At 45.7% G+C, this 22,559-nt stretch overlaps 1 protein-coding gene across 3 annotated transcripts in view; it reads right to left on the minus strand.

Moving 5' to 3' along the window:
- CACNA1E (calcium voltage-gated channel subunit alpha1 E) overlaps nucleotides 1–22,559 on the minus strand; it is a gene marked incomplete at both ends in the record, with an annotated part of 301,265 nt that overhangs the window by 19,337 nt on the left and 259,369 nt on the right. For all 3 annotated transcript variants that reach the window (XM_079696521.1, XM_079696523.1, XM_079696522.1), the window contains 9 exons: nucleotides 2,330–2,457; nucleotides 7,429–7,594; nucleotides 8,126–8,217; nucleotides 12,480–12,545; nucleotides 16,085–16,210; nucleotides 16,961–17,044; nucleotides 20,582–20,692; nucleotides 21,311–21,475; nucleotides 22,296–22,497. In XM_079696521.1, the coding sequence (XP_079552647.1) occupies nucleotides 2,330–2,457; nucleotides 7,429–7,594; nucleotides 8,126–8,217; nucleotides 12,480–12,545; nucleotides 16,085–16,210; nucleotides 16,961–17,044; nucleotides 20,582–20,692; nucleotides 21,311–21,475; nucleotides 22,296–22,497 (1,140 nt within the window). The remainder of the gene's footprint in view (nucleotides 1–2,329; nucleotides 2,458–7,428; nucleotides 7,595–8,125; nucleotides 8,218–12,479; nucleotides 12,546–16,084; nucleotides 16,211–16,960; nucleotides 17,045–20,581; nucleotides 20,693–21,310; nucleotides 21,476–22,295; nucleotides 22,498–22,559) is intronic.

Consider the following 22,559-nt stretch of genomic DNA (forward strand, 5'->3'; position numbering starts at 1 on the left):
CTGTGTAAAGGACAGACTCAACAGTTGATTCATTTTCAGTGGCTAAAGCATCTGCTCCCTCAGGGGCCAGAACAAGTCAGCAACAGCCAGGGATCTGAGGGTCTGGACACATCCTGGTGCAGACCAGGGTTTCCACTGGAAATTATAAGCAGGCATTCTCCACCTCCAAGCAACCAATCCTCGCCAGTGATGTCGAGACTACAACTTTGCCCCAGTGTCACTCTTCCTAATTTTTTCTTGATTTTGCTGTTGATTCCTCCTCTTCTTCCAAATAGCAGCTCAGCCGTACTTCTAAGTCTCTTGACTCTTGAGGGGAGGTTCATTTTACCATGTGTTCTTTTGTTTCTTATTGTGGATGGGACGTGGGTGCGTTGGTCCTGCTGTCTTCAGGCTGATGTGCTCTGCAACCTGCGTGTCTCCTTTTTGAAGACATTGGCTTACTTTACCTTGGTTAGTCTCCCCTCTCATCTCATAGAGAAGGCCAGTAAAACTATAACCAGGACAAGTTACGCTGTGAATTTCAAAGTAGACACAAGAGGTTCTCCTTGGTCTTTTTGCTCTTTCACAGCTCATGCGTCTGAGTCTCATGATTAGTTCTCGTGGAATTGTTCTTCCCGGCAGATGGAAGAACTGGAGAGCAGCATGTTTAATGCCCGAGGCACTTGGGTCCCAAAATGATGTGAACCCCAAGAAGCTGGGGTTTCTGAGAGCCGAGGGCACCTGAGTGAGGCTAGGTGAGCAATGAACTCCTTTGCTAGCAGCTGCTTTCTCCTCTCTCAGGTGAGAGGTCCCTTCTTTGTCTCCCTATCCCATGGCCATCCAGCTTTACAGACACCAGTTTTTCATATTTTCTTTCCCATATGGTAATTAATTATAACAGTTACATACATGATTTAATATAATCTTCACAACCAGCCTTCAAGGTAGGTAGGATCATTACCACTATTATACAACAAATGTGGAAGCTCAGAGTGGTTGAGTGACTTGTCCAAGGCCACAGAGCTGACAAGATACAGGCCTGGCTGCATTCCCCTGTAACACAGTGCCTACTGCATTCTAAGCAGCCTATCCTACTAGAAAGAAGGCCCAGAAAGTAAAAGCCATTGCTCAGCCATTGTAACAGGAACAGATTTAGAGAACTCTGTGCTAAGTCATTAATAATTACTGAGGGGAAGAGGAATTCTGATTCACTCTTTCAACATCTAAAGCAGTGACCCAAGTTCAACAAGCCTCATAGGAGGACAGATTTGGCAAGAGTCTTAGATTATGAAGTAGTTCCAGGTGGAAGCAACGTGGTCCATTCCCATGAAGGATGGAATTTCTTGTAGTATTTTCAGAGGGGGACCAGAATGGATAGACTGGTGAGATAAAATCCTAAAACTAAGATGACTTGGGACAGAAAAGTTTCCATGGAGTGAGTGCTCACAACACTCTTACCCTGTCTTCAACTGTGAGGACCAAAAGGCTGCCTTTGAACTCTAAATCAGGGATTAGCAAACTTTTAAAGTAAAGGGTCAGATAATACATATTTGTGAATTTGAGGGCCATGCTGTCTTTGTCACACTATGCAGCTCCACCTCGTAGTGTGAAAGCAGCCACAGACAGTACATAAATGAGCATGGCTGTGCTCCAATAAAACTTTATTTGCAAAAATAGACAGTGAGCCACATTTAGCCCATGGGTTATAGTTTGCCAGCCTCTGCTTTAAAGCCCAGAAGGCACAATATCACTTGAGAACTACTGGAAAGTGAAAAAGACCTAGGGAGGTCATCCCCACAAATTCCTGCCATTTAACTCAGTTCCATGCAATAAAAATCCACAAGTATGTAAGCAGTCAGTTAGAAGAAAAACTTGCTTGCTTTTTAATATAATTTCAGAGTTATCTGAAACTGTACCTTTTGAGAGGGATGAGAGAGAGAAAAGACTAATGTCACTGACCATGGTGGCCAGATGTCCAGCTGGCCCCAAAAACCCTTGTCAACCCCCCTGGTGACTCAGAGGGGTCCACTAACCATTTTGGAAGCTCGTCTAGGGACTGACTCAAACACTCTGAGGTGCAGACTGTGTACTGAGATAGGCAAAGAAAGGGAAAAGCCTGTCACAGAAGGAAAGAGAGGGGAAAGGAAGATAAAGAAGCTAAGTGGCCCATAACTGGCTGGATCCCAGAGCCAGTCTGAGGACCTGGCCTCTTCCACGGGCCACAACCAAGAGGAATCTCCTCTCCTTCTCTAACAGGCAAGCACGGGTGGCTCCAATTCCAACCTCTTCCTTGAGAACTCCAGAGGCCCTTGATATGGGCCTCACGGAGGGCACCGAGAGGCCTACGCACCATGCCGCTCTGTCATACTCTGCCCAGACACGGACAAACTCGTCCAGGTGGTGAGGCCCCAGGATGGATGAGTCCCGAGTCAGGTACTCAAAGTTGTCCATGATGACGGCCACGAACAGGTTGAGCATCTGGAGGGCAAGGAGGAGAAGAGGAGTTAGGAGAAACCCAAAGCAGGAAAACAGGCTTCAAGGCAAATAGAGAATTCAGAAGTCGGTAAGGCTGAAGCTCCTAACCAAAGCACTGTTGATCCTGCTGAAGGCAACGCAGCATCGTCACGACTGAACTACACGTCATTCTGCGTGCATTATGATGTCACTTTCCTATGCCACTTTATATGTGCAAAGTACTCCTCAGTCGCTTTTGTTATCTATTAAATTTCTTTAAGTGTTAGTGCAGCAGCAGAGGGAGCAGCAGCAGCAACACGTCTCAAAGGCTAGAGGAAGTCAAGGCCCGACACCAAGTCTCCCTTCCAGCCTCCCTCCCCAATCCTTGCTCCCCAAAGCGGCCAATGAGAGAACTGGTGGGATGCCTTATAGCGGATGAAGGGCTCACTGTGCGACAGCTTGAAGCTGTTCACGGCTCTTAAGTGCTTCCAAGATCCTGTTGTCCTGCTTATTTATTCAACAACATTTATTGTGCACCTACTGTGTTCCAGACAGAGCTCCAGGTGCTGGTGGTGGGAGTTAAGAAAGGTCTGGTCCGAGATACATTTCCATAACTAGCACGTTGCTTAAGGCACAGCAGGCGTTCACTAGATGTTGTTACTTGAATATTCTTAAAGACATTTAGTATTTAGCAGAGACTGTGATGTGTTGGAAACATACAAATGTTACAGATTTTTTTAAGAGCCATGAAAGAAGTATGTACAGCAGGGACAAAAAGGAGTATGGGTTCGAATTTCATATAATTTTCATGTCATGAAATATTATTCATCTTTTGATTTTTTTTCTCAACTATTGAAAAATGTAAAAATCATTACTAGCTCACGGGCCATAGAAAAACAAGTGGTAAACTGGATTTGGCTTGTGGGCTATAGCTTGTGGGGCTCTATATAATTGTATCCAGATTATACAGGAAGCAACAGGAACCCCTAAAGGGGTTTAAACTAGGAGACCAAGGGCTATGTGCATTCAGAAAGAACACTTGGTCACAATGTGGAAGGTGTGGAAGGTGGGCAGGAGACCAGGGGGAGTTTTGTGATGCTCCTGAACCAAGCCAGTGCCAGGACAGCATCCTGGATAGAGAGTTTAAGGAGGTAGACTCAACAGGCCTTGACCACAGTGACCAGCACTTCTTTGTTGTTTCTTGGCCGTCCAGCACCCATATACTGTACTTCCGGTCTCCTGAGGACACACCCCTTACCTATTCCCAGTTAATATGGTTTAGTGGGGCACCACCATGACCCAGGCCTCAACCAGCCATTGAATCCCATCCCCCTGGGCTACAGTGACTGGTGAGCCAATCAAGGCCAAGAAAATGGCATTGAATCTTCTGAGCAAGAGACTTGTTCTTCCTTGCTGGCCTTGAATATGTGGGGAGTGAGGTATACAGCTGCTGCTACAGCCGTCTTGGAGCCAAGGACTGGAGGTGTTGGAGAAAAGAGCTCACAGGCAGAAGCCTGGGGAAGAGATCTGTCAATAAAGAAGGAAACCTGGTCCTGGAGATGTCATCTGAGGCCCAGATCAAACTTGCTTAAGCCTGTCCTGCCAGACTGTTCATTTATATGAGCTGATAAAATCCCTTTTTGCTTAGGTCGGATGCAGCTGGACTTTCTGCCACTTGCAAGTGAAAGAACCTTGCCTGACAGAGATGAATTGGCTGTGGAGGTGAGCGAATAGGAGCCTCTGCTGCTGATTCCCAGGTTAAGTGGCTGGGTGGGTGGAGGTGCCAGATATGCAGACAGGATACACAGGATAAAGAGAAAGTCTGCAGGATGGAGTTGCTGGGAGTCTTCTCTGCAACAGAGACTACTGGCTGCATCCTAATAAGCAGTCTCCTCTCTTCCTTCCTCCCTCCCTCCCTCCCTTCCCTTCCTTCCTTCATTCTACTGCTTAGAATGGAAGTGGATGCCTGAAATCCAGCCATCCTCTTACCATGAGGCTGAGGGACACTCCCTGGAAGTGTGGGAGCAAAAAGAGGGACGGGGTCTGGGGCACCAGCCACTCTGTGGAGCCACTGTAACCAGTCACTGGTTACACTGTCACTGCCTTCTTCCAGGCTTTACTAACATGCCGGGAAAATAAACATCCTTCTTGGTGAAGCGACTGTTATTTGAGGAGCTCCGTTTCGAGCAGCTGAACCTAATCCTAGCATGCACTTTTCTTTCTGTCACTGTGATGGAGCCACAGTGAATTTATTCAATCACTGTCCGGGTTATAAAGGGGTTTCCATATACAATCATCCCTCAGTATCTGCTGGGAATTAGTTCCAGGACCTTCCCAGAGACTAAAATATGCAGATGCTCAAGTCCCTTATATAAAATGGTGTAGTACTGGGAATTCCCTTGTGGCCCAATGGTTAAGACTTGGCGCTTTCACTGCGGGAACCTGGGTTTGATCCCTGGTTGGGGGGACTAAGATCCCGCAAGCCATGCAGCGCAGCCAAAATAAAAAAAAATGGTGTATGGGCTTCCCTGGTGGCACAGTGGTTGAGAGTCCGCCTGCCGATGCAGGGGACACGGGTTTGTGCCCCGGTCTGGGAGGATCCCACATGCCGCGGAGCGGCTGGGCCCGTGAGCCATGGTCGCTGAGCCTGCGCGTCCGGAGCCTGTGCTCCGCAACGGGAGAGGCCACAACAGTGAGAGGCCCACGTACCACAAAAAAAATAAAAAATAAAATTAAAAAAAATGGTGTAGTATTTGCATATAACCTATGCACATCCTCCTGCATACTTTAAATCATCTCTAGATTGCTTATAATTCCTAATACAATGTAAATGCTACGTAAATAACTGCTGGCATGCAGCAGATTCAAGTTTTGGATTTTGGAACTTTCTGGAATTTTTTGTTTGTTTGTTTTTAACATTTTCAATCTGAGGTTGCTTGAACTCATGGATGCAGAACCCGCCGATAGGGCCGATTGTATCAACACATTTTCTTTACATTCCTTTCCGGAGACCTATTATTAATGTTAACAAAAACTATTTGTATTATTATTGCTTTACATTTGCATAGTCTTCTATAGCGTTGTGTGCGTATTCACACCTACCAGACGTTTAATGCTTGCTCTAACCTTTTGTGAAGCGGGTTTAATTACCACCAGCCTTTCAAGGACACAAGTGCTTCCTATACACATCTGTGTTCTTTAGCTCCAAGCACATAGCTGGGCACATCCCAATGCATCGGTAAATCTTTCTAGAGTGGTTGGCTTGAGTTGAGAAGCTGTGTGACTTGCCCAAGGTCACAGAGTCAGTGTCGGGCTGAGATCTGAAAGCAGATCATCTCATACTGAATATAGCCTCTATAAAAATAACATTAATGTGAATTATGCAGTAGCCTCCATCTCAAAATTCTAAAAGTACCTTTATAGTCGCTAATTAATTTTCCAGTTATATCTTTGGTTTCTTTTGAAATATTTATTAAACACTTAAATGATGTAGGATAAAATGGAGATGTCTGCATGGCCTTTTATATGCTCCACTTCCCCCTATGATAAGCGCTGATACTCCTGTATGAGTTTCACCTTTCAGTTCTAGGTGACGGATGCACTGAAACTCACTGACGGCTTCACCCCAGTGTCTAGCTCAGTGTGAACCTTTTAACGGTCACTCAATAAAAATGTGCTGAAAGTACTGAATACAGGAATGAATAAATAAAAAACTCCAATTTATATCATCATTCTAAATTTCGTGGCAGTTATTTTCATTATAGATTATACTTCCCTATTTCTAAATAAGATAATATTTTCTGTTCTTTTTTCATCAAAAAACCTTTCACATCCATGAGAAGGAACACATGTATAAGCTCACTATACCAATAATACTCTTATCAGCAAGTACTTTTTCTTCCCATTTTACAGAAGTCACAAATGGGAAGGTGCCTTGGCCAAGGCTAGAACAGCAACAACGCCAATGTGGGCTCCCCAAGTCTCCGGTCAGTTCAACCCCTGCTACATCGGCCTGCCCACCACCCTTACCAGTCTGTTTGTTAGCCACTTCCCCACACCTGACAGCTGGACACATGGCAAGTCCCCTTGGGATCACTTTAAAGAGGTAGAAATTCCTGGACACCAAATAATTCACTTTGGGATTCCCAGCCATGAAGCTGACCACTTTTAAGTGGCATTGCTTTAGTTTTAGATTTTTTGTGCAGCTGGTGGCATCAGCAGTGAAGCTGAGCTGAGGGACGTCAGGGTGGCCAGAAACGCCAGACTGACCCTTTCAGTGATGTGGTAGCACCTTGCCCATTATTGTCTTTATCACCGCTTGTGTGATTGTGCAGGGTAGAGATTTCTGGATGCTGCTGTGCCGAGTCATGTTTTCTCCCAAAGAAAGAATTAAGAAGGCACCTAGGGCTTCTCACTATTTTATAGGTGGGCGTGTGGCACGTATATTACTCAGTATTTACTAATGCCCAAAGCAGTCATATCCTTTCATGTCTATCAAGCTGGCCAACTGTCACCAAACATAGCGACATAAGAGAGATGCGCATCTATTACATTGTATATTGTCATCATCCTACTCTGATTAATGCTATCCCCTTACAGTTTCAAAGTACGTTTTCTCAAACAGTTCAAAGGTCTCCAAAAGAGAGAGAAAAGATTCTGAGCCCTGCTTGTGAGATAAAATACCGGAGATACAGAAGAGAAAGATTCACTCTGGGTCACAACTGATTCAACGTGATATTCAAAACCCTCTTCACGGAACCCTACCTACTCCCCTCATTGGCTCTTCTCACACAGTCCTCGCCTAGAAGCAGCAGAGACATCTCTCAGCCATGGAAAGTCACCCACCCTGGCCTCCAAGAGCCTCCTTGAGGAGGACCTATTTCTCATCACGGGCTGGGGCTTGTGGCCGAACGTACACCGACGCGAACCTCTCGTCTGTTTATCAGAGTGGGGGGACTGGGCCACATCTCAAGCCAAGAGCACACTGCCGCTCACCAAGAAGGAACAGAAGAAGATGAAAGAGACGAAGTACACGTAGGCCAGGTCGGTGCCACAGCGCTCGCTCTCGCTCTGCCCTGAGGGTGCGGTGGTGTCAGGCTCACAGCCCTTCTCCCCGAGGCACGACAGCATTATCTCCTGCCAGGCCTCGCCCGTGGCACTCCTGAGCCCAAAAGACAACTCGGTTAGTAGCAGCAGGTCTGCGTGTCCTAGCCTCTCCTCAGCACTCTTCCCGACTCACCCATCTAGGTTCCTCTCATGCTCAGCCTCCTTCGAGTGCGACGGAGCACCAGTGAGGTCTCTCTTGGGCTCTGCCACCTCACCCACTGCCTCTCCATCTTCTGTTGACAGTGGTAGAGAGGGCAGTGGGACTCTCTAAGACCCCACGTAAACCTGGTCGTCCGTGGTTTCAGCCCTTAAATGGAATCTGGCCTGCAATCCATCCTCACCTTCCCCTTCTCAAAGCCCTGGAGGAGGTGCTGAAACTGCATTTTGCAAACTGACTACTGAGTCAAAGAAGTCAAGCCATCGGAGCAGTTTTGCGGAGGTCCTGCCCCTGCTTCCGCCCCCATCTCACTGTCTATCCTCATAGGAGCAGAGTGAGCAGAGACAAAGGGGAACGGGCGGAAGAGGCAGGCCGACTGTTTCTCTCTCGCAGGAGAGCTCCAGCCACCACAGTTACGGATCCAGGTACCTGAAGAGTAGCATGAGGGACCCAAAGAAGCTCCGGAAGTTGTTGTGCCGGTTGATGTGACTCTCCTCATCTAATTTTATGTTTCCAAAGACCTGGATGAGAAAAACAACAGAAAGCCCTGAGCATTATTGAGCAGTGGGATGTGTCCAGTGCAGGATATTAGATGCACCTGCAGGCTTGGTGAATTCACATGCGTGGCTCCTCCCACTGGCCTAACCATGAAGCAGACAACTCAAAACCCAGGAAGGCTGGTAGACCCCACGTTCTTGGCCTGATATGCAGGAAGAGTTATATTCTCCAGTGAAGCCAAGAGGATGAATGCTTGCAAGGACCACGGAAGGCAAGATCTTTGAAAGCCATTCTGCTTAGGTGTAGTTCCTCCCACACCTAATTTGGTCTTTTTATTTCTATGATACCTACTCACTATGGTACTCAAGCAGTCCGTCAAAGACATTACTCTATAATAGGCATGCAGGGGACGAGTTACCCCCCCACCTTTTCCTGTCTCAGCTGGTAATGATGAGAACACTTGTATTTGCAGAAGATGTGATTTATCCCTTATAAAGGATAAATAGGCAGATGCTGCCCTGGAATTTGCAAGCAGTTTGAGTCAGAGAGGGGTATCTCTATCTTCCTTGAATATGTTCCCATCCGGAGAGTCACATCTCAGAAGTGTGATACATCTATAACCCAGAGTCCATGAGAATGAACACACACCAAGTCCAGGCCAATAGGATGAAGAAAGTCTGGAAAACTGGATACTTGGAAAAAGAAAACGGATTTGGGCAGATCTGGTTATAGAGTGAGTTAACTAATCTGCTGTGGGTCTCTGGGCTCAGAATGAGGTCACTGTACAACTTCATGTGAAAAGAAGAGGGAAAAGTCAGAGATCTTTATCTACAGTGAATAATGATGAGCTCTCGGACACAGTGCTGTCTGGAGCCAAGGTCGATCCCATGTCTCTCTAGATGGGAAGGGTGCCCTTACACGTGCACTTTCCTCCCCAGACATGATTCAGATCTCAGGATCTACTCTCAGGAAGCAATGTTTGTACAACTGAAGGCTTACAGGTCACTTTTCTGGCCTTTTGAGATTATTTTCAGCCTGTATTTAACCTACTTCAGTTTACCTAATATGTGCTAAATGGAACACATTTCCCCCCCACTCCAACAGTGTCTAGAATGTGCAGTTGAGGAACAGTCTCTGCTATTTTGCTCGAATAGCTCCCACTGACACCTGCTTGGGGAATTTGTTCTCAACGCTGATTTTCAAAACCTAAATACTACTTGTCTCTCAGGGAGAATGGAGGTGGCAAGCTAGGCAGTGCTGGGGAGGAAGGGAAGGAGGGAGATAAGGCTGAGGGCCCCCAGTCAGACAAATAGTAGCACTGAAAAAAATCCCACCCAAACAATCAAACCTAGTTCTGGATGCCCCAGGAGGAAACTCATATATCCTTGCCCATGTTCACATCCCCTTCTGTCTTTCCTTACACCCACTTAACTCAAAATCCATAATGTATCCCTGATTCATCACACACACACAACTTACAGTGTATTTTCTCCCTGTGACCCTCCTGAAGCCATCATTAGTTGTCCTCTTTACGGTATTCTCGAATACCTTACCCAATCGTGAACTAGCTGGAGGGCACACTGTGATTTTACAAAAGTTATGTGTGTAATAGTCAAGGAACTACTGTCAAGCCAATAATGTATATTTATTATGAAGGTGGTGTTTAAATTTTTCCACCTTTTTAAAAAGCTTTTCATTTAGTCCTTGTCATTAACCCAAATCTCCTACATCAAAAGGAAAGGGTACGGAAGAGAAAGAAGGTTTGATGAGACCCATCGGAACACTTAATGAAAGTATAGGCTTAAATCTGTTTCACTTGGGATTACAGAACTTTAGAACTAAAAGGGACCTGTAAAGCTATCTATCCAACTCCTCTACTGCACCGGTGATGGGGTTAAGGCCCAGAGAGGTTCAGTGATTTGACCAAGTTTGCACAGCTGGTCAGTGGTGGAGCTGAGACTGGAAGCCTGTAGCCCCAGGACTCTCCCAAACCCAGCAAGTTACTCCTTCCTTCCATCTTCAGATTTCTCTGCAAAGCTCTCTTCTTCTAAGAAGCCCTTGAAAGTTCAGAATAATGGTGCTTCTCACAGATACCTCCTATTGCTATTTATATCTTTCCAATGCTTGTCTACTTTCTTTTTGCTTTTCTGTTCGTGTGGATCCCTCTGCTTTGTTATGACTGTATGAGACACAACCTTTCTAGGTACAAGCTAGGTGTCTGCCTTGTGTATGGTGTGGGGTCTCCGTCATGGGACAGGATGAAGATGGCCAGCTAAAGGTAAGTCACAGTGGGAATGGCATTCATGTCTTGGTGGAACGGAAGTAGTGATCTTATTTTTTGGAAATAAGTCTAAGGGCAATAAATTATTACACATTGTGGTTATTGTAAATATTGCAATTTCACAACTGAAGAACTCCTATCTCCCACTAAAGGGTCAGAGAAATACTTGTATTTGCTTGTTGGTGGGAGGAGAGACAGTGCAGAGAACTAGCAGTACAGTAGGAACATGGGCTGCAGAGCAGACAGAGCTCAGATTTAAACTCAGCTCTCCCACTTACTATCTGAGATCTTGAGTGTGTTACAAGTTACTTAACCATGCTAAGCAACAGTGGAGACAATGAAACCCACATATAAACATTTTCACATCACTCCTGAATACATCAGAAATGTATCTTGTGTGTGTGTGTGTGTGTGTGTGTAATATATATATTTGCAGGGAGAGAGATAAAGTGAGGGAGAGAAAGGGAGGCAGGAGTGGGTAAGAATATCTATTTAGCACAGTGTCTGGAACACTCAGGAATTCAAGTGATGGTAAACGGTATTATCATCATCATCAGTAGTATTACTAACGGGTTAGTATTAGAGATGGTGTTATTCTAGTTTATTTTGCTGGAAGATGAAAAGGGGATAAGAACTATTTTAAGCATGGACTAAAAAAAAAAAAAAAAAAGAACCCTAATTTAATCAAGTTTCATTTGGCCGTTCAAGAACATTTTAATTCTAGAATCAAATATTTGAGTTTGGATGGACTTAATAGAAGTCATCAAGCCAATCTTCCACTTCAGCTGGGATTCAGCTTGCACCCACTTCTGACATCATCATTAAAGCTCTACCGAAATATCCTCCGTGAAGGAGAACTCATTACTTTTCAACCAGATCTCACATTTTTTGACACTTGACATTCTATTGTATTTTTGGAGAACAAAACTCTCCAGTAATGGGATCAGAAGATGAACAAAATTTGGAAGTGCAGGCAAGAGAGAGGAACAAAAAGAAGACATTTCAGAGAAGCACTCGAAAGGGCTGCTGACATGTCAAGCCTGGGGGATGCGTGCAGTGGCTCCAGATGGCAGCCACCACTGAGAAGGCAGCTGGCCGTTCAAAGGCAGCCAGACCACCTGACTGCAGAGACTCCCACTTGGCTGAGGTCCTACGCTGGGGTTTAGTCTCCAAATCTCCAAGTCAGAAAATCAGCCTCTCGGAGCCCAGCAGGGAGCCTGTGTGTCCAACTAGACAGGTGCATGGGATGTGCTGCTGGTTGTTTAGGGTAGTTCACCCACCACAAATGACAGCTGCCTTTGAATGATCTTTTGGCCTCTTCTGCTCAGTGGGCTTCTGGTTACCTGCATAAGTACCCAGGGTGGGAACCTCATCCACTACTCAATTCCGAAACTGGAAAGGATGTGGTAACCAAGGAGAACCATCCAGTGAGCTGCGTGGTCCTCTGACAGGCATCAGCTGGAATGTGGCCCTTGGATTTCCTGAGGATTGGGCACACTGCCAGGAACTCTGAGCTGTTCTCAGTGGTGGGTCTTAGGGCATCAATCTCAGCCATTTGGGATGTAACTCGCCTACATTTTGTGTTGCTGTCTGCAGAAGAACAACCACCTGACCTTCTTTTAGGTCTGGCTCAAATATGGGAGGGTGCTGAGATATGGATCATCAACGAGCCTCAACCTATCCTTAGTCTTGTGGGGGGAACCCCTCTGGCTAAGAACAGCGGTGTCATCTTCACTGGAGTCCAGCTGCTTATGAGGCAGCAGCATGACCTGACAACCTCAGAGGAAGCCCCTGTATCAGACCACCCTGATCATCTGGGCAACCTGAGTGGGGAACCCTGCACATGTGAATTCCCAAGGTCATATTGCAACAAGGTCTTGGGAGCAAGCCTCAGGGCAAGAAGGGATTCTTGAAAGGATCTCAATCCTGTAGGCTCAGGCTAGAAAGCCAGAGACAACCTGGGCAACAACTGTCCCCCACCAGAGCCCTGATGCACCCTCTCACCTGCATCCCAATGATGGCATAGATGAAGAAAAGCATGGCAATCAGAAGGCAGACATAGGGGAGGGCCTGGAAAGAAAGAGACACGACCATGAATTTAAAGGCAGGCAGCTCCAGGGTCAACAACCTGCAGCACGGGCAGTCTCTTGTCCTGAGACTGACTTGAAACACAGGGCTGGGGCTCTCTATTTGCCCGGGATGTTCTATTTGGGGATTCCATACTTTTGCAGATGTCCACATCCTCTGACAGATATGTAAGCTGGTGGCCCCAGAGAGGCTTGTAATTTCCCCTCTGTCGAGAATATTCCCTGACCCACAAGTGTGTGGCCCATATATCCAAGGGAGAGCTGGGAAAACTTCTTGGGATTGGGATTCATCACACTCTGTATGCAGAATATTAATAACCTGGGCAGTTGTGATGCAAATTACACAGCAAGCATCTAGCTTTGGCTCCCAAATCCCTGTATTACCCTTCCCAACCCTCGCTCAATGTGAGGTCCATAACGGAGCATTTGGAAGCAAAATGAAATGGCTGGGGTCTCAGCTGCTGGTCAGTTCCTAGCAGGCTCCTTCAAGCTCTGATGAAACATCTTTTTCCAATGTTTAAGCGTCCTGACCTTTCATTCTGTGTCACGCAAAATTCCAAAAAGGCTTTCAAAGTGTGAGCCATCACAAAACCCTGCCATGAAGCCACATGGCACAAAATTCCATACTGTGCAAGTTAACTGTCACTCTGGGATGACAACACTTTACTGATGGGGGTGAAAGGGCGAGTGGAAGAGACAGGAGGCAGGGAACTGCCCCTGGTGGCTGGGAGAGGATGGAGACACAGGGCAGTTTGGTTTGGAGGCCAGGGTGGGCATTATAATTCTGGGGTGATCTCAGTGCTGACATGGAAGCCCCTCTGCTTTACCACCCAGGAAGCCTCCCTGGCAGTTCGTGCAACTCCAAGTCTCCACTCTCTCTCGAGTGTGCACAGCACAACTCCCCAGAGAGCAATTGAAGGCTTTCAGACTGCATGAACCAGGCAGAGCTTATCAATAGAGCTAACTAAATGAAGAGCCCTGGGAGACTTTTACAATTTGAATAAAGAATAACATTAAGATGCAATAGAGGGGGGCTTCCCTGGTGGCGCAGTGGTTAAGAGTCCGCCTGCCGATGCAGAGGACACGGGTTCGTGCCCCGGTCCGGGAGGATCCCACATGCCGCGGAGCAGCTGGGCCCGTGAGCCATGGCCGCTGAGCCTGCGCGTCCGGAGCCTGTGCTACGCAACGGGAGAGGCCACAGCAGTGGGAGGCCCGCATACCGCAAAAAAAAAAAAAAAAAAAAAAAGGATGCAATACAGGGGTTTCCCTGGTGGTGCAGTGGTTAAGCCTCTGCCTGCCAATGCAGGGGACACGGGTTTAAGCCCTGGCCCGGGAAGATCCCACACGCCGCAGAGCAACTAAGCCCGTGCACCATAACTACTGAGCCTGCGCTCCAGAGCCCACAAGCCACAACTACTGAGCCCACGTGTCACAACTACTGAAGCCTGTGCGCCCAGAGCCCGTGCTCCACAACAAGATAAGCCATGACAATGAGAAGCCCGCGCACCGCAACGAACAGTAGCCCCCCCTCACCGCAACTAGAGAAAAGCCTGCACAGCAACGAAGACCCGAGCCATAAATGAATGAATGAATGAATAAATAAATAAATAAATAAATGTATAAAAAAATGCAATTGCGAGTTGGTGGGAGAATCCCTTCTCCAGTGGAGTGCTGATTCTTAAGATCTGTGAGGAGCGACTACATCCCAAGGGGGCAGGTGAAGACACCATCTGCTGAAAGGAAAGAGTCAGGAGGCAGGTTTCTCTCCCAGCTTTGAGGAGAGGACCAAACAGTCATCCTGATCTCTCTTCTTGTCATGTTGTAAATTCCAACACAAAATAAGGAAGACAGAAGAACTGAGTAGGGGTCAGTGGTGGAGAACTGGGTGATGCTCAGGGTGGGGCTGGGGAAGGTAGAGGCAGGGGCAACGCTGTTTACACAGTGTTACTTTCTGCTGTGTATGCGCAGAGGCAGCCTTTATTAAACCAGCTTCAAGAAAACAACTTCTACACTGTGTCCCAGGGCTGCACCCATCCATCACAGTGTCACCTGGAGGCAGATTCAGCTGTCTTCACTGTTCTCTCTCTATTCACTGGAATAAGCCAACCATTTGGTCATCAATTTTTGACATGCTTTTCTTTGCCCTCGATAGTATACACTTCTACAGAGAATCAGTGATCATGAGAATATGACAGGCTGACACATATTTCTTAAGAGACTCACTAACAACTGTAACTTGCTGCACAGGCCTCTATAAAAAGATTTTAAGACCATCTTGTGTTTCAAGTTCTAAATCCAGATCCACCCGAGACTCAAATGGTAAATTCTTGCTAAGGTTTTTGATTTCTCCTGTCATTGAGCTTTGGAGAAATAGTTTTCATTGAGGTGACACCTCTGTGGGAGTCATAGCAACAAACAATTATCTGAATCCAATAAAAATGTCAAGGTTGCTCGTGCGACCCTGAGCATCCTTACAACTGGCCTCCCATCTCAGATCCCCAGGACTTTGCTGAAGAAGTAAATCAGTCATGATGGTGTGGCATGAAGTCCCTTTCAAGTGACAAGAAACCATGAATTCACTGACAAGCTTTCTTCAGTTCAATTTGTAATTAAAATGTACAAACAATTAAAATAAAGAAGGCAATTCAATAAATTCATGATTTTTCATCTTTGAATCAATTTCATCAACTATATTTTTAAAGTACATTCATTGTAAGACTCTTTTTTATAGGAGGAAAATAGTAGGCTTTTGAGCAGCATTGATGTCCCCCAAAGCTGAAAAACAAACTAATTATATTTGCTAGAGCTTGAAGATATTGAAATATATTTGGAAAACTTCTTTTACTGGAAGTCTCTGCCATTAAAGTGGATCTCAGGTATCAATTTTTAACTTGTTTATTACATATACATCTCTGTATGGCTCCATGAGATCATTCAAAAGAAGCTCACCATATTAACCTTGCCCAGATACCCTACTGGTTTGTGGGATGCAGAAGTAACCATTAGCATGGCATATATTCAGTGGTTCAGGAAATACACACTAATGATGACATGGGTGGGACTGGTAAGAATCATCTTGTTATAAAACACAACTCAAGGAGTCCTTTGAAAAACCGTTCTGTGAAATAAAGCCACTGACGAATCCCTGAAAAATGCAGAGGATATGTGACTACAGGTGGCTGGCTCTGTCCGTGGATGGGATTGCTCAGGGCATATTGAAATACCCTGGGAGGGAGCACACCTCACAAAACGAGCCCCCTGCCTCAGTGGACAGAGAAGGTAACTGAGTTACAAAGTTGGGGTGATCTTTTAGCATGAGATTCTAGCCAATTAGTCATAAGCTAATCGCTGCCTGGCCAAGTTGTGTTGTAACTAAGAACTGCTGTGTTTATCTAATGCTTCTGACAAACGCCCATCCCCAGAGGTGAGGGGACTTGTGGAATCATGCTGCGTTGCCTGGTGTGCTGTCTGATGTGACAGGGCCGCTGCAACCCTCAGAGGGGAGGAGCTTGTGCCCTTTACCTTAAAGGACTGCACGAAGGTCCAAAGTAAAATACGGATGGTGTAGCCTTGACGCAGAAGCTTGATGAGGCGGGCGGCTCGGAAGAGCTTCAGAAAGCTCATATTGAAGCCACTGGTGTTCACCAGCTGGTGGATCAAAAGGAAACATATCATTAGTGACATTATGGTCATTTAGAACATCTAAGCACTGGTATTTGTGTATTTATCTCTCATTCAGATCATAGAATAGAACATGGATGCTGTCTTTTGTTTTTAACCCCATTTTCATCTGATGGGCCAGTGGGGACCATCTCTCAGAGCCTCCCCAGGCCTGCCCTCTATTCCCAGAAGGAAGGCATGGAAGTACCACAGACGGATGCCCCATATACAACTGATAAAACTGGCCTCCCCAGTCTTCTCTAAGTGGTCCTAACTCTGCACTTGGATGCCAGAGGGCAGACCTAACAATCTCTCTTGCACATGACGGCCCTCCAATATTCAAAGACTTGTGATGAACTCTCCAAGTCTTCCTTAGGGTGAACCATTTCAGGGAAACAGTTCAGGTCTAACAACTCTGAGGGCGAAGACCCTGTGTCTCTTTTGTGTCTCCCAAAGAATCTAGCAGGACACTGTGCACACTCGGCCTCTCCTGGGCCCTCTATCCCATTCACCCCCATTGGATGGCTGCTATCTGAGTCGTGCAAATGGGACCAAGCCTTCATGAGATCCAGCACCATCTAATGTTCCCATTTTCTGGCAAAAGCTCAGGAATGAGGAAGTGAATAGGGGGCTGTACATTGGGTTTGTGGAGCTAAAAATGGACTGAATGTGCAGAGAATTTTTTTTTAATGCAACTCCAGGGCCAAGCCTAAAGAGAAGGATCAAGGAGCCATTCACCTTGCTGTCTGTCAGAATAATTTCTGTGATACTGCCGATCACGGTGATGAAGTCAAAGATATTCCAGGTGTCTCGGAAATAGTTCTGCCAAGTGAATGCAGCCATGGGAGCATCAGGAAAAAAAGAAAAGAAAACACAGGAGAAAATGGAAAAAAAGACATCTTTCATGACATAACTTTGTCACTTGGAATTAAAACTTGTCAATTCCAGGACAAGTTCATTCTAACTTTGGCTTTAGTTTCCTATTTCTAACCCAAAATGCTGTTTTTTCCTTCACTAATATGAGCGTTTCTCATTTGGGAAGCAGTTTCATCACTATTTGGAGACCTTGTTTTTGAAGCTGTCACTAAAAAGCTACATTAGAAAAATGTAAGATTTTTTAATGTAATATTACATAAAAATATGTAAGAAAGAGATTTGTGGCCTAGAACATTTTGATGTCCAAAAATGAAAGATCATAATTGTCACCTACAAGACAATAAAATTATTTACAGTATTACTCTAAGGTTTTCTATAACTTTTGAATTATTATTTATATAGTATCATGTGACCCTATAAATATACAATTCTGACTTTCAACTAACAATAAAAGTCACAGAGATGTCCTAAGTGACTAAAGATCAAAGATGTGTCAAAAATCTCTTCCTAACTCCACTGAGCCTTTTCACACCAACTTCTGATTGGCAGTAGGATGAACAAACTCATCTTTCCCCTCTTTCCCTGCTCCGTTACACCTTTTGAGGAGGTGTAACTAAATAAAATACAAGGAAGCAGTAATAGAATGAGTGGGTTAAAGGAAATGAAGAAGTAAAGGACCTGGATAATGCACCAGCCAGCCAACATTAAGCTTAATAGAGAAAATGGGTTCTGCTCCCATTTCCAGTGCTCCAGTGAAAACAGACCTTGGACTATATTCCTTAAAAGAAACAGAACGCTTGGGACTCCCAAACGTTACCCACTTGCCCTTGGGTGGCACCTCCCGTAAGAGACCCTCAGAGCACTGCAAAACACACCCTCTTCCATCCCCACAACTGGTATTCATGAATCCTTGCTACACATGCCAGATTTTGTGCCAGGTCCTCCCTTGGCATTCTTTCAGTTCATTTATTCCTCCCATGGATGCTCTAAGTAGGTAGTGATAAATACCTCATAAATTACTGACTGGTAGGGCTAGCAAGAAGAATGGGTAGAGATAGGCGATAAAGAGAGAAATGTCCTGGGGAGAGAGAAGGTACGTTTATGAGCACCTATTCAGGACTAGCCACCTTAGGTATACTCCCTCATGGGACACACACACAGTATCTAAGGCTATATGGCAGCTACTGTTATCCTCCTTTTATGAATGAGAAAACTGAGGCTTAGAAAGGCCTGTCTGATTCCAAAGTCACAGGCACCTGCCAGGCATGTACAGAAACTAAGCACACAGCCTCACAAACTCACTGTTGTTAAGGATGACTACCTCAGGAGTGGGGTCAAGTTGAGTCTCTGAGTCCCTCAATTCTCAGTGCTCTCCTATTACCAACCTGGGGTGAGCTTCCTAATTCTTGGTTAGGTCCCTATATAAGAGCTAGAATATAAAACTAGCTCTCAGGGGACAGAAGCCCTAGATTCCAGTAGAGGAGGCCTTACAATACAGTATGGTAGAGCACAGCATAGCATAGTACAGACTAGTAGATTATGGTGGACAAAGTGTGGGCTTTGAAGCCAGAGAGACCAGGATCTGAACACTGGCTCTGCCTTTTAGTAACCTTGTGCAAAGTACTGAATCTTCTTGAGCCCTAGCTCATCCGTTTAAGAAGAAAACCATAATGGCCATCTAATAGAGTTCTTATGAAGCTAAAATGAATAATACAGAAAGTTTTTGGTACTTAGTAGACAACCAATATATGTCAATTCTCTCCCTCTTTCTTTTTCCTCTTCCTTCCTTTTCTATTCCCACTCCACTTTCCAATTCTACGGCCTTTTATTCTGCAATCTTCAGAAAGTGACACAATTTTTCTGAACTTCAATTTCCTCAGTTAAAATAACAACAACAACGATAATGACAGCTTCCGCCATGCCTATTTCAGAGTCATTGAGAAGATCTGACAAAACAGTATATATTAGGGCGTTCTGAAAATCTACAGTACTGTATCAATGAAAAGACTTATTCGGGACTAGTGGTGCCTTTTATAGTGTGACAATGCTTCTAGACCTTGAATGAAAATACGGGGGTTAAGGTGGGAAGGAGGCAGGCTCTGGGGCCGAATCATCTAGTTAAGCCCGTAAGCATGTATTCGGCATTCACCATAATTTGACACAGAATTGGGGACTTCGGTCACAGATGACGTCAATCCAACATGCAAATAATCAAGATGCAGAGAAAAACTTTCCCTGTTTTTACACAGGCTTCCCCCACCCCCTGCTCCTCCTGCTCAGGGCCAGACTGTATTATAATGGCATCTTTGTTGCTGGTAGTTTACTTTTCTTTATTTCTCCAAGACTCAAAAGGGAGTCAAACAACCAACAGTACAGCCACCTGCAATGGGTTCCCTTCAACTCTCCTCCCCAAACCATCAGATCAATGACTTTTCAAAGAACAACCAGGAAACCAGAAGCAGTCCCCACCATCAACACTCACAACCATCAAGCCGAGGCCAGAGTCCCTGTTCAAGCTGCCACCAGACAAACCCATAGTCAGATAATCAGCTGAGTTTCTCTTCTTGCAGGGAAAGCCATATACATATAATCTGAAATGGTAGCTCACACACAAAATAAGTGTGAAACAGCTGCTGGGTGGGTTTATCTGCAGCCCACTGATCTCACTGTAAACACTGAGCCAAGGGTGGCAGAGAGGATTATTTTGTTGACAGGACACTGAAGTGAAGGGCTAGGTTTGCTTAACACTCTTGATGGCAGATGCGAGAATCTGCCAAACAACTATAATTAGTGGCTGAGGAGAAGTAGAAGGAGGACTCATGCCAGAAAAACTCAACCCAACCCTCCCCAAACCAATTCCAGAAACTGCCCCCCCGACCGACCCCACACTTACTCACTCTCTCTCTTTCTGTCTCTCATACACACACTTTAAAGGCCATTAGCCTTTGAAAGCTTAAGTACTAAACATTTATTTTTAGTGGCAGAAATTACTCTTCACGTAACTAAAGGGAGGAGGACTACTAGGTAAAATCTATTATTTGCTATGTTTGAGGCTAAGCGGGCCAGATATTTTCCCATTTGAGTTATAAGATTTTAAACCTTTCACCAGTAAATAAGCACTCAGGTTTATTAGTCCAGTCCTTGTTTTGCTCTTCCTGACAGATAAATCTTACTAAGTTCTAGTAAGACTCAATGATCGTCGCCCCTTGACAACTGACAGACTTTGACAAGAACATTTCTGATGGCTAGATGGGTACGGAGCTGGGGATCTGGTTCTCTTTGTCTTTTCTCCTAACACCCTCACACATCATCCTGTCTCTATGGCAGTTTTCTGAGCCGTCGAAACAAGCCCACAATTAGGTGGGCAGGTGTGCGAACCCTTTCTGGAATAGCGGTGACCGCCCTCCCTTCCAACAAAGGCTGGGAATGTACCCAAACAGAAGGGAAGACAAGAATGATGCCGGGATCAATGCCATGACATACCAAGAAGCCAAATGCAATGATCTTTAGGACACATTCCAAGGAGAACACCATGGTGAAGGCGATATTCAGGTACTTCAGGGCCAGTTCATAGGTACAGGGAGCAGAGTAGTACTGCCGGGAAGAGAAAAGAGGAAAGAATCAAACCCCTAAAGGTGAGAGGGTCCATGAGAGAGGCTGGCCATCTCGCGTCCCTGCCCTTGGGGGACGTTCTGGTGTATGATGCAGGAGGACAGTCATCTAGGGCTAGAGAGGAGAAGCACACATCCTATGGAGCAAAACAAAACAGAGGAAAACACAGGTCTTATTAGCAAAATGGCCAGTCTTCCTAGAGTTGAAGGTGAGAAGGGCAGAAACATTTCCTAGAGTTAATTACGTTACCGTTTCGTATTAAAAACCTCTTCCGACTCTCTTTTTGAACCCCATGATCATCTACATCTCCTGACATTTCCACCCTTGCGTGCATCTGATTGCCATCACCAACCTTTGCTTTCAGAGTTCCTGGACTGCTACTATATATTTCACTGCATTTTGCCCCAAAGACCCAAAGGCTGGGCTGTTGATGGAGACAAGATGAAAGAGAAATTCCACGATGGAAAAGTAGGTGAGGAGGCAACAGACGGGTAAGCTGGAGTGTTTTCTCAGTGTCTCGGGCACACACACAAGTGCCTGCGAGGGGACAGTTGCCGAGGCTCAGCCTGCCCGAGTACCTCCCAGCCACCACCTTCTCACCTTCATCATCAGCACGATGGTGTTCAGGGCGATCATGGCCATGATGGTGTACTCAAAGGATGGAGACACCACGAAGTGCCAGACGCGGTACTGGAAGGTGTGCCTGTTCTGGGGCATGTAGCGGGTGAGTGGTTTGGCACTGATGGCGAAGTCGATGCACGCCCTCTGCAGGAGAGTCACACTGATTAGCCAAGCTCAGAGTCCCTAAACCTCGCACACTGGTGAGCTCTCTGTTAGATGGTTAGGAGAAGAGGACGGTGTGTGAGAAGAGGCTAGGGCTGGGCAAGCAGAGGTAAAAGCAGCAAAAGAAATTATCTGGACAAAGCTACAGGTGAGGTGTCACCTTAACTGAATACACAGAACTAGAAGGGTTCGGTCCCATGTGGTAAGGACTTGATGGTTATTAGTAATGTCCTTTTACACAGCACAAGACTTAGATATTTGGGCAGGAAGCTCACAGTCAGAAGTAAAAATCTATCTCTCTGTGCATTCCCATAGCACTTTATTTTCATTTCTCTTATAGACTCTAACAATTTCTAGTTCAGTTCCAGGAATAAAAACAATGGACCCGACAATGTGCCAGAACTACACTTGTTACCACAAAAGCAGTAATAAGTTAGACAGGTTCCCTGCCCTTACAGCAAATATACACCACTGAGGGATGCAGGAAGGGAAGGAGACGTGTTAACGTTATAATGTTGGCACACGTCTTTCACCCCCACCTCCAGATGATGTGCCACATAAACGTAGGGGCTGCATCTTAAACACCTTACATCCCTCCCAGTTCTCTGTGTCTCATACCTGGGCTTTAAACAGAGCGGACACTCCAAAAACATTTATTTAATGACTGGCTAATTCATTTCCCCCCAATTCTCTCTCTAATTCACAATAAAGTGGAGAGCATTCTGTCTTCCTCCTAACACTGCTGGTCTGAGAGTCCTTTCCAGAGCCACCCCTGCCCTACACTCCAGACCCCTCGTTTCACCTCGTTCTTCTCCAGGCTGCACTCCTCCATCATCTTGTCCCCTTGCTCCTGGAAGGTGATGATGATGAGAGCCACAAAGATGTTGACGAAGAAGAAAGGAAAGACCACAAAGTAGACCACGTAAAAGATGGACATCTCCATGCGGTTGCTGCGGCTCGGGCCTCGGTCTTCCTCTGTCACATCGACAGAATGCTGCAAAACTCTGGGGACAGAATGAGAGGGCACGGATGGTGGACGGCGATCTTGGCAGCTGCTGTGACTCAA

This window comes from Hyperoodon ampullatus (assembly GCF_949752795.1).
Source record: "Hyperoodon ampullatus genome assembly, chromosome: 2".
NCBI lineage: Eukaryota > Metazoa > Chordata > Mammalia > Artiodactyla > Ziphiidae > Hyperoodon > Hyperoodon ampullatus.